Source organism: Amblyraja radiata, chromosome 8, assembly GCF_010909765.2.
Source record: "Amblyraja radiata isolate CabotCenter1 chromosome 8, sAmbRad1.1.pri, whole genome shotgun sequence".
In the NCBI taxonomy this organism is placed as follows: domain Eukaryota; kingdom Metazoa; phylum Chordata; class Chondrichthyes; order Rajiformes; family Rajidae; genus Amblyraja; species Amblyraja radiata.
In genome coordinates, this window is record NC_045963.1 from 6,544,365 (window position 1) to 6,557,125 (window position 12,761).

Here is a 12,761-nt window from a genome sequence, read left to right on the forward strand (position 1 = left end):
TTAATTCAGAATGCTGCTGCTTGAGTCCTCACTAAGACCAAAAAAGTAGATCACATTACTCCAGTTCTGAGGTCTTTACACTGGCTTCCTGTCTGTCAAAGAATTGATTTCAAAATACTACTGTTGGTTTACAAAGCACTGAATGGTTTAGGGCCAAAATACATTTCTGATCTTCTGCTTAGCTACGAACCACCCAGACCTCTCAGATCGTCTGGGACAGGTCTGCTCTGTGTCCCCAGAGTCAGAACTAAACATGGAGAGGCAGCATTTAGTTTTTATGCACCACATATCTGGAACAAACTCCCAGAAAACTGCAGGTCTGCTGCAACTCTCAGCTCTTTTAAATCTAGACTGAAGACTTTTCTGTTTGCCGCTGCCTTTCAGTAAACAATACAATTTATTAATTACCTATACTGCACTGTAACTTCTATTCCTGGTTTTATTCTGTTTTAAATATTTTATTTGATTGCTTTTAATTTTGTAATTATTTTATCTGAATAATCTAATAATCGTTTTACATCTAAATGTCATTTTATATGTGTTTCTTTCCAATGCTTTTAATGTTTTATGTAAAGCACTTTGAATTACCTTGTTGTTGAAAGGTGCTATACAAATAAACTTGCCTTGCCTTGCACTGACCCGCACTGACCCGCACTGACCCGCACTGACCCGCACTGACCCGCACACCCACCACTGACCCACACGGACCCACACGGACCCACACGGACCCACACGGACCCACACTGACCACCACACCCACCACTGACCATACTGACCACATAGGTATATGGACGGGAAAGGAATGGAGGGTTATGGTTATGGTCTGAGTGCAGGTAGATGGGACTAGGTGAGAAGGGCCGAGATGGCCTGTTTTCGTGCTGTAATTGTTATATGGTTATATGGTTATAAAACGTCACCCATTCCTTCTCTCCTGAGATGCTGCCTGTCCCGCTGAGTTACTCCAGCATTGTGTGTCTCTCCTCGGTGCAGACCAGCACCTGCAGTTCCTGCCTACAGTTCATGCTTTGTGCTTTCGATCCTGCGGCACTTTGTTCTTGCAGCAAGGGTTTTCCAGGATGTGTTTCCAGAGTAGAGGCAGAGCAGTGACTGTGGAAGGCTGCCCAGCACTGACTGTGGGGGGGGGGGAGGAATGTGTGGGCAACATGCAGACAGTCAGCAGAGTCTCATTACAGATAATCACCTTGGGCTGCAGTCCCACACACACAGTGCGGTAGAATGAGTGCCTCTGTCAATGTTTGCCAACTCCACATACCACGGAGCACCAGTGTTACCATTACACGAGGAACTGCAGGCGCTGGTTCACAAACCAAAACACAAAAGTACTGGTGGAACTCTTCCCAGATTTCCAGAACACTGCATTGCCTTGTGTAGGAAGGAACTGCAGATGCTGGTCTCCGTTCGAGACCCTTCTTCGGTGTCCCTTTGGGAATTCCCAGGATTCTGACGTTTGCTTCCTAAGCAGGTCTCCCGACATTGACACGTGTGACCACTCATGTGTGATAGACCATGGTGTGATAGACTCAAACCTGCACAATGCAGTCTCCTCCACAGCTCACAATAGGCTGGGGCAATAAACCTGCTACTCATATCCTCATTGCAAGAGGTGTCTGCTTCTGGCCGACCTTTCACTGTCCACGGGGGCTGTGCTCACCCTGCCCAGGGTGCTCCATCTTCCCGCAGGTTACGACTGTCATTAAAATACAAAAGATGCAGAGAGAATGATGCCAGTACTCCAGGGTCTGGGCTAGAGGCACAAACTGGGCAATCTGCCATAGAAATATAGAAAATAGGTGCAGGAGGAGGTCATTCGGCCCTTCGAGCCAGCACCGCCATTCATTGTGATCATGGCTGATCGTCCCCTATCAATAACCCGTGCCTGCCTTCTCCCCATATCATAGATACATAGATACATAGAAAATAGGTGCAGGAGTAGGCCATTCGGCCCTTCGAGCCTGCACCGCCATTCAATATGATCATGGCTGATCATCCAACTCAGTATCCCGTACCTGCCTTCTCTCCATACCCCCTGATCCCTTTAGCCACAAGGGCCACATCTAACTCCCTCTTAAATATAGCCAATATCCCTTGATTCCACTAGCCCCTAGAGCTCTATCTAACTCTCCCTTAAATCCATCCAGTGATTTGGCCTCCACCGCCCTCTGTGGCAGGGAATTCCACAAATTCACAACTCTGTGGGTGAAAAAGTTTTTTTCTCACCTCAGTCTTAAATGAGCTCCCCTTTATTCTAAGACTGTGGCCCCTTGTTCTGGACTCGCCCAACACTGGGAACATTGCCATCTACTAAACTCAGTGCCGTCATACATCGCGAAGGCAGTTGTCAAAAATTCAACTTGATCGACCGGCCAGGTGGGCTGAGGAATGGTTGATGGAGTTTAATGCAGATAAGTGTAAGGTGTTGTATTTTGGGAAGTCTAACATGGGCAGGACCTACACAGGGTCTGGAGTGTTGCCGAGCAGAGGGATCTAGGAGTGCTGGTGCATAGTTCATTGAAAGTGGCGTCACAGATAGACATGGGGCAGTCAAGAAGGTTTTCAGCACATTGGCCTTCCTCAGTCAAGGTTCTGAGTTCCCTGACTGATGAAGGTCATGAAGCTGGAACGGATACAGAGAAGATTTACGAGGATGTCACCAGGACTCAAGGGCCTGAACTACAGGGAGAGCTTTATTTCTTGAAGCGCAGGTGGATGAGTGGTGATTTCATAGAGAGGTATAAAATCACGAGGGGAACAGATAGGATGAAGGCACAGTCTTTTACCCAGAGATACCCAGGGGAATCAAGAACCAGAGGGCATAGGTTTAAGGTGAGAGGGGCAGATTTAATTGTAACCTGAGGGACTACCTTTTCACTCAGAGGGTGGTGGTTTATGGAACGAGCTGCCAGAGGAGGTTAGTTGAGGCAGGTACTATAACAACATTTAAAACACATTTGGACAGGCTCATGGATAGGAAAGATTTAGTTGCGTTTAGTTTATTGTCATGTCTACTGAGGTACAGTGAAAAGCTTCTGTTACATACTAACCAGTCAGTGGATAGACAATACATGATTACAATCGAGCCATTTACAGTGTACAACAGATACAGGATAAAGGGAATGTCTGTGGAATTCTCTGCCTCAGAGTGCGGTGGAGGCAGGTTCTCTGGATGCTTTCAAGAGAGAGCTAGATAGGGCTCTTAAAGATAGCGGAGTCAGGGGATATGGGGAGAAGGCAGGAACGGGGTACTGATTGTGGACGATCAGCCATGATCACATTGAATGGTGGTGCTGGCTTGAAGGGCCGAATGGCCTACTCCTGCACCTATTGTCTATTGTCTATAATGTCGATCGCCTAGTTTCCAATGTCAAGAAAATGTTCCTCAAAACACTGTCATGTGTGCAGTTGTTCAAGGAAATGGTACCCTAGATTCCGCTACCTCCTCAGCCTGTTTTGACTGGGTGGGGTACATGAAATGTTGAAATGTTGCTGTTGGAGTAGAGGTTTCAAAGAGTGGAGCGATCGCAATGCGTGATTGCAGATCCACTTCAGGGACCAGCACACAAAGAGTCACCTGGGATGGGCGCCATCTTGGATCCAATTTGGAGAGATACAGACGGAAATGTGGGCAAATGGATCTCGCTTAGATGGGGCATCTTGGTCAGCATGGATGCGTTGGGCTGAAGGGCCTGTTTCCCTGCTGTACGAATGTAAGTAGCTTTCTGTGACGGACCAGTCCCTCCCTCCAGAACGGTGGCTTGGGGCCTATGGGGTGGGGTGCCTCTTGCTTTGGGATGCTCCTCAAACTGCGGAGCATCCCGGACAATACAGCTCACCCCCTCCATGACACACTGGTCAACCTGAGGAGCACCTTCAGCAACAGACTGGTTCCACCAAGATGCAGCACAGAACGCCACAGGAGATCCTTCTTCCCTGTGGCTATCAAACTGTACAACTCCTGCCCCTTCTGTCGTGGGGGAGACTGAGACTGAGACTGAGACTGACTCCCCCCCCCCCCCCCCCCGCCCAATCGTTGCACATCCCCAATCCTTTCCACTCGTCACTTTAATTTCATGTATCTTGAGTTTTATGACTATTGGCAGATCAGTTTGCATCGTGGGATAAATAAAGTTCTATCGTATCGTATCCTATTGATCCCCACGTCTACCCCTGGAGCCTAGGGGAGTGTGGGCCGAAGGGCCTGTTCCTGTGCTGGATTGTTCCACACTCAGTGGCGGACTGGCCAGGGTGTCAGCTTGCCCGATGGCAAGTGGGCCCCTGATGAAGTGGGCCCCCTATATCAAGTGGGCCCCTGATGAAGTGGGCCTCCATTGTCTCCTGGCAACCAATATTTTTAGACCCAGTCCGCTGCTGTTCCACACTGCTCTTGGTCGAGACTTGGCGTGGGCTGAAGATGTTGACTGTGGACGCTGCAACATCCCACCTGTCTGCTCATCGATCTGGTGGGCAGACGGGCTTTGCAAAGTTAAAATAACCCAGTCAAAATGTAGATGTCGGTCCAAGACTCCTTCACCAGGGAAACAAATCAAATGTCTTGGGAAAAGACTACAATCACTTAAATCCGCACTCCTTCATTATCTGCTGAATTACTTATACGTCTGTTGCCTGGTTACGGACACGGTTGCTAAGAACCCCTCCACATTTCATCGCAACAGTGCGAGTGCTGTGAAGAGTTGGCGTGTGCTCGATGAGGAGGAGCTGGGGAGCTGAGGGATGTAGTCTGTTGGGGAAGTTTATTGTCTGGGCTTTCAGTGAGATTAAAGGGTGCCATCAGCCAAGCAGTCTCCAATCTTTCCTAACTTCTCTGCAAGGAAACAAAAATAGAAACATAGAAAATAGGTGCAGGAGGAGGCCATTTGGCCCTTCGAGCCTGCACCGCCATTCAATATGATCATGGCTGATCATCCCCAATCAATAACCCGTGCCTGCCTTCTCCCCATATCCCTTGATTCCACCAGCCCCTAGAGCTCTATCTAATGGGTTATTGATTGGGGACGATCAGCCATGATCACAATGAATGGCGGTGCTGGCTCAAAGGGACGAATGGCCTCCTCCTGCAGCTTTTTTCTATGTTTCTAACTCTCTTTTAAATCCATCCATTGAATTGCGCTTCATTGCCCTCTGCGGCAGAGAATTCCACAAATTCACAACTCTCTGGGTGAAAACGTTTTTTCTCACCTCAGTCTTAAATGGCCTCCCCTCTGTTCTTAGACTGTGGCCCCTGGTTCCGGACTCACCCAACATTGGGAACATTTTTCCTGCATCTAGCTTGTCCAGTCCTTTTATAATTTTATACGTTTCTATAAGATTCCCTCTCATCATTCTAAACTCCAGTGAATACAGTCAATGAGAATATGACGGGCTGCCATAACACTGGAGTGAGCGCAGGGAAGATTCACGAGGATGTTGCCAGGACGAGGGTGTGAGCTATGTAGGAGAGGTTGGGAAGTTAGGACTGTATTCCTTGCAGCTCAGGGGGATGAGGGGTGTTATGGAGGTCATGAGGGGAATAGATAGGGTGGATCCACAAAGTATTTTTCCGCAGAGTAACGGAATCAAGATCTAGAGCACATAGGTTTAAGGTGAGAGGGGAAAGATTTAATAGGAGCCTGTGGGGCAACACTTACACACACAGAGTGCTGAGTGTATGGAACGAGCTGCCAGAGGAGGTAGTTGAGGCTGGTATTAAAACAACATTAGAAAGACTCTAGGACATGTACATGGAGAGGAAAGGTTTAGAAGGATATGGGCCAAACGTGAGTAGGTGTGACCACGGGATGTGTCGGCTGGCGTGGACGAGTTGGGCCGAAGGACCTGTTTGCCTGCTGGATGACTCACTGACTTCAACATGGGGCTAGTGTCCTTACAAACGTACAAACACACCAATGTCTCTGCTCCTTAACAGCTTCTGATTGTAAAATCAGCAACTACTGGTGATCATCGTTCAGCCCGAGTTAACCAAGTATCTGCCCCGCGCAATCAGACTCCACTTTCACTGCTCTCCGAGGAAGAGCGTTCGCAGGATCAGAAGGGTATGGTAGTTAAGGAAGCATTCAGCAGGCTTGCCTTCAGAGGCCAAGGCATTGAGTACACGAGTTGGCATGTGGATACAAACAACTGCAGATGCTGGTTTACAAAACAAGACACAGAGTGCTGGAGTAACTCAGCAAGCCAGGCATCATCTGTGGAGAACATGGATAGGTGACGTTTCACAGAGTGCTGGAGTAACTCAGTGGGTCAGGCAGTATCTCTGGAGAACATGGATAGGTGACGTTTCACAAAGTGCTGGAGTAACTCAGCGGGTCAGGCAGCATCTCTGGAGAACATGGATAGGTGACGTTTCACAAAGTGCTGGAGTAACTCAGCGGGTCAGGCAGCATCTGTGGAGAACATGGATAGGTGACGTTTCACAAAGTGCTGGAGTAACTCAGCGGGTCAGGCAGCATCTGTGGAGAACTTGGATAGGTGACGTTTCACAAAGTGCTGGAGTACCTCAGTGGGACAGGCAGCATCTGTGGAGAACATGGATAGGGGATGTTTCGGGTCAAGATCCTGAGACTCTTATTGAGTACAAGACTTGGAATGCCATGTTGGTTAGGGTAGACATTCAGAACCTTTTTTCCCCAAGGTGGAAATATCCACCACTAGAGGGCATAGCTAAAAGATGAGAGGTGGAAAGTTTAATGGAGATGTGTGGGGTGAGAGATGAGAGCCCGGAACACACTGTCAGGGGTGGTGTTGTGGGCGGATGCATTTCCCAGCTTTCTTCTCCCCCCTACAATGTCAGAAGAAAGGTTTTGACCCAAAACGTCACCTAGCCATGTTTTCCAGAGATGCCGCCTGGCCTGCTGAGATAGAGAAATAGAGTGATACAGTGTGGAAACAGGCTCTTCGGCCCAACTTGCCCTCACCGGCAAACATGTCCCAGCTACACTAGACCCACCTGCCTGCATTTGGTCCATATCCCTCCAAACCTGTCCTATCTAACTGATTCTTAAATGTCGGGATAGTCCCAGCCCCACTACCTCCTCTAGCAGCTTGTTCCATACACCCACCACCCTTTGTGTGAAAAAGATATCCCTCAGATTTCAATTAAATATTTTCCCTTCACCTTGAACCTATGTCCACTGGTCCTCGATTCACCTACTCTGGGCAAGAGACTCAGTTCATCTACCCAATCTATTTCTCTCATGATTTTATACATGTCTATAAGATCACCCCTCATCCTCCTGCGCTCCAAGGAATAGAGTCCCAGTCTACTCAACCTCTCCCTATAGCTCAGGCCTTCTAGTCCTGGCAACATCCTCGTAAATCTTTTCTGTACCCTTTCCAGCTTGACAACATCTTTCCTATAATATGGTGCCCAGAACTGAACACAATACTCTAAATGCGGGCTCACCAACATTTTATACAACTGCAACATGACCTCCCAACTTCTATACTCAATCTCTCTCTAGGCCCTCACCCCCTCATCTTCACCATGAATGTCCAGTCACTCTACACCTCCATCCCCCACCAGGATGGCCTCAAAGCCCTCCGGTTCTTCCTCGACCAGAGGAGCAACCTATACCCAGCCACTGACACCCTCCTCCGCCTAGCGGAGTTGGTCCTCACCCTCAACAACTTTACGTTTGACTCCTCCCATTTCCTCCAAACACAAGGCGTAGCTATGGGCACACGCATGGGCCCCAGCTACGCCTGCCTCTTTGTCGGGTACGAGGATCGGGGTGATGTGGTCCAGGGAGAGGGTGGATAGGCTGAAGAAGGGCTTCAACCTGGAACGTCACCTGTCCATATTCTCCAGGGACCTGACCCAACCTGCTGAGTTACTCCAGCACTTTGGGCCATTTTGTTTCTTAACCAGCATCTGCAGTTCTTTGTTCCGAGATAGGGATGGTCTTGGCATCATGTTCAGCGCCTACGGTGAACAGAACAAGGGGTCACAGTTTAAGGATAATGGGGAAGTCTTTTAGGACCGAGATGAGAAAAACATTTTTTACACAGAGAGTGGTGAATCTGTGGAATTCTCTACCACAGAAGGTAGTTGAGGCCACAGTTTATTGGCTATATTTAAGAGGGAGTTAGATGTGGCCCTTGTGGCTAAAGGTATCAGGGGGTATGGAAAGAAGGCAGGTACAGGATACTGAGTTGGATGATCAGCCATGATCATATTGAATGGCGGTGCAGGCTCGTCGGGCCGAATGGCCTACTCCTGCACCTAATTTCTATGTTTCTATGTTTCTATGACAAATAGTAGATTCTAGATTCAAGATTCAATTTAATTGTCACATGTACCAATTAAGGTACAGTGACATTTGGGTTACCATACAGCCATACTAAGCGAGAAAAGCAACAATACACACAACCACATAAAATAGAATTTAACATAAACACCCACCACAGTGAAATCCACATTCCTCACTGTGATAAAAGGCAATAAAGTTCAGTCATCTTCCTCTTTGTTCACCCGTGGTCGGGGCTGAACCCGCGGTACTTGCCACTGCCAACGGTCCGCTGTTCAAGACCTATATAACAATTACAGCACCTGAAACAGGCCATCTCGGCCCTTCTAGTCCTTCCCGAACACTTACTCTCACCTAGTCCCATCTACCTGCACTCAGACCATAACCCTCCATTCCTTTCCCGTCCATATACCTATCCAATTTATTTTAAAATGGTAAAAACGAACCTGCCTCCACCACTTCCACTGGAAGCTCATTCCACACAGCTCCACTCTCTGAGTAAAGAAGTTCCCCTCATGTTACCCCTAAACCTTTGTCCCTTAATTCTCAAATCATGTCCTCTTGTTTGAATCTTCCCTACTCTCAATGGAAAAAGCTTATCCACGTCAACTCTGTCTATCCCTCTCATAAGTTTAAAGACCTCTATCGAGTCCCCCCTTAACCTTCTGCGCTCCAAAGAATAAAGACCTATCTTGTTCAACCTTTCGCTGTAACTTAGGTGCTGAAACCCAGGCAACATTCTCGTAAATCTCCTCTGTACTCTCTCTATTTTGTTGACATCTTTCCTATAATTTGGCGACCTCTCGTCGGGATGATCGAAACTCCGGCATCGGGAAGGGTCGGAACACTACGTGGCATGGAGCTCCCGAGTTGGCCCAGCACAGAACCCTGTGGCACACCACTAGTCACAGGCTTCCAATCCGAGAAGCAACCTTCCACCACCACCCTCTGCTTCCTTCCATGAATCTAATTTTCTATCCATTCAGCATTTTGTGTATTAACCAGCAACTGTGGTTCCTAGTGTGGACACTAGTACCTGTGTTTGACTTGATTGTATTTATGTGTAGTAATATCTGATCTGATTGAATAGCATGCTACTAAAGTCCAGGTGACAATAATAAACCTAAGCCTAATGAGGGGCTTAGTTAAAGTGTACACTCACAGTCTTTCTCCCGGGGTAGCGGATTCTAAAACTAGAGGGTACAAGCTGAAGGTGGGAGGGGTGAGATTTAAGAGGGACCTCAGGGGCAACTATTTCACTCATGAGAAAGATACAGAATGCAGAATATAATTCTCAACACTGTAGCGCATCAGTTCCAGAGACAAAGTCCAATGTCCGCAATGGGGTAGAGGTGAATCGGACAGTACCCTAGCTTCTGGAAGGACCGTTCAGAAGCCTGATCACAGAGGGGAAGAAGCTGTTCCTGAGTCTGGTGGTGTGTGGTTTGTTGTGCTTTCAAGCTCCTGTACCATCTGCCGGACGGGAATGGGAGAAGAGGGAATGGCGGGGGGGGGGGGACAATTCCTGGAAGGGGGGGAATGTTGGAGCGGGGAGGCGTGTTCACGGTTGTGAGGGTCCATGGCTGGTGACCCGCTGTTGCTCAGTGACTGATGTTTCCTTTCTCTCTCCCCCCTCCCCCCCCTCCTCCACCCCACCCCCCCCCCCCCTCCCCGCTGCAGACCAACAAAGGGGTGGCAAAGGGTGACTACCACCTGGCCAGCACCAGCTCACGCCGGGCACTCTTCCTGGCCGTGTTGGCCATCACCATCGGCACCGGCATCTACGTGGGAGTGGCCGTAGCCCTCATCGCCTACCTGTCCAAGGCCAGCCACCAGTAGTGGAGAGACGGGGGGGCACCAGGGGACAAGCACCAGGGGACAGGCACCAGGGTCCCTCATCACCTACCTGTCCATGGCCAGCTACCTGTAGGGAGGGGAGTGGTGGGGCCTATCGAGAGGGGGGGAGTCTCGGCCCAGGTGGGGAGGGGGGGGGGGGGTGATGGGGGGATATTGAGATGATGGTGGTGATGCCACCCATCGGTGCCTGTCCCTGGGCGGGTGGGGAGGACGGGCAGACAGAGGGCGGGGAGGGGAGGATGAATAATAATAATAATGGATGGGATTTATATAGCGCCTTTCTAATACTCAAGGCGCTTTACATCGCATTATTCATTCACTCCTCAATCACACTCGGTGGTGGTAAGCTACTTCTGTAGCCACAGCTGCCCTGGGGCAGACTGACGGAAGCGTGGCTGCCAATCTGCGCCTACGGCCCCTCCGACCACCACCAATCACTGTGGTGATGAAGGGTAGACAATGAAGGGTAGACAATGTCCCCCACTCAGACCCACATTGGGCATGAACCAAAACAGCAACGGGACTGCAGGATCTCGGCTTGGTGCGACCGTGCAGATATCTCCGGTGCCCTGCAAACAATATTTTAATATCCAACCGTGGCATGGGCACGGGGAGGGGGGGGGGGGGGGGCACCGGGGCACCGATCACCCATCTCCAGTGGTGAGTCCGTGGGCAAGGTGGTGAGGATGGCTTTCGGCACACCTGAATTCATCAGGGAAGGAGTTGAGTGCAAAGGTTGGGACATCTTGAAGCAGCTGTACAAGCCGCTGGTGAGACCACGCTTGGAGGGAGCACTGTGTACAGTTCTGGCCCTCCAGCTACACGGAGGATGTCATCAGTTGGAGAGGGTGCCGACATTCACCAGGATGTTACCTGGATTTGCGGGCTTGAGCTACAGGGACAGGTTGGATAGGCTGGGACCTTTTCTCCAGAGTGTAGGAGGCTGAGGGGTGACATTATTGAGGTGTACAAGATCATGAGGGGCACGGATAAAGTGAACGCTCACAGTCTGTTCCCCAGGGTAGACGATTCTAAAACTAGAGGGCACAAGCTTAATGTGAGAGGGGATAGAATTACGAGGGACCTCACAGAGGTTAGTCCGTATGTGGAATGCGCTGCCGGAGGAAGCTATGGCAGTGGATACTATTATGACTTTTAAAAGATATTTTGATACATATATGGATAATTCCTCTCAACCTTTCCCATGCATTTACCTGCCCAAATATCTTTAAAATGTTCTATGACTACCAACTTCTCAACTACCTCCTCCGACAGCTTGTTCCGTATACCCAGCACCTCTGCGTAAAAATGCTGTCCCTCGAGTTCCTATCTTTCCCTCTCACCTTAAACCCATGTCCTCAGGTTCCTGATTCCCCTACACTGGGTATAAGACTCTGTGCATTCACCCGATCTATTCCCCTAATGATTTTGTACACGTCACCCCTCATCCTCCTGCGCTCCAAGGGATAGAGTCCCAGCCGGCTCAACCTCTCCCTGTAGCTCAGGCCCTCAAGTCCTGGCAACATGCTCGAAAATCTTCTCTGCACTCTTTCCAGTTTAATGACAGGGTGACTTGTAATGTCCAAGCTGCCTAACCTCATCATGCCTTCTAGTCATGCCTTCAATCCATCAAACTAATCCTGCTGATGGAAGCATGAGTGATTGTCCAGGGATGAATTGATTGTTGAAATATAAATGTGGGGATTGTGTCTGAGGAACTGTCCTGAACTGAAATGTCACCCGCCCAGTCTGGAGATGAGCCCCAACCTGAAACACAATGTCTGAAAAAAGGACCCAACCCAAAACATCACCTGCCCATTCCCTCCACAGATGCTGCCTGACCTGCTGAGTTCCTCCTGCACTTTGTGTTTTGCTCGGTGATGCCTCCACACCTGGCCCAGGAAATGGAAAGGTCTCCCCCTTGCTTCCTGCATCCGTTTGGCTGACCGACAACAGAGCCGCTTCCAGCGCACGGAATCCCTCAAAGTGCCTACAATGTCTCTCTCCCCCAGGACACAGGAAGGAGGGTTCCCTCAGCATTGACCACAACCTCAATGGGTCAAAGTACCTCGCTGTGTAAGAAGGAACTTCAGATGCTGGTTTACACCGAAGATAGACGCAAAATGCTGGAGTAACTCAGCGGGACAGGCAGCATCTCGGGAGAGAAGGAATGGGTGACGTTTCAGGTCGAGACCCTTCTTCAGGCTGGTTAGGGATAAGGGAAATGGGAGATATAGACGGTGATGTGGAGAGATAAAGAACAATGAATGAAAGATATGTAAAAAAAGTAGCGATGATAAAAGATGATAAAGTACGTCCGTGTCTGGACACATATTCTGCTGCCCATCGCCTCGGCATGAGACCTGGTCACAGCCAGAAATGGCAGCATCCCCTCAGCACCGAGGCAAGGTGGAATCAGTCAAAGTACACATCTGCCCAAAGTACACGTCTGCCCATGGACTCAGCCACCTGGTGCGCTTCCCAACGCCAAGCATGCAGGCGAGGAACAACGGCCGACTGTCCTACAGTACAGTTCACGAATGCCCTACTCCAGGAACACTGGTCTCGGCTTTGACTGCATGCAACATTGGATGTGTATTTCCACTGAGATCTCCCATTTATATA

General features: G+C 49.4%; 1 protein-coding gene across 1 annotated transcript in view; it reads left to right on the plus strand.

The window, feature by feature from the left end:
* The window catches only part of syndig1 (synapse differentiation inducing 1), a 35,868-nt gene extending 25,749 nt beyond the window's left edge, over window positions 1–10,119 (plus strand). Inside the window, exon 4 of the mRNA XM_033025002.1 lies at window positions 9,960–10,119. Within this exon, the coding sequence (XP_032880893.1) occupies window positions 9,960–10,118 (159 nt within the window). The 3' untranslated portion in view covers window position 10,119. The remainder of the gene's footprint in view (window positions 1–9,959) is intronic.
* Window positions 10,120–12,761: the final 2,642 nt, after the last annotated feature.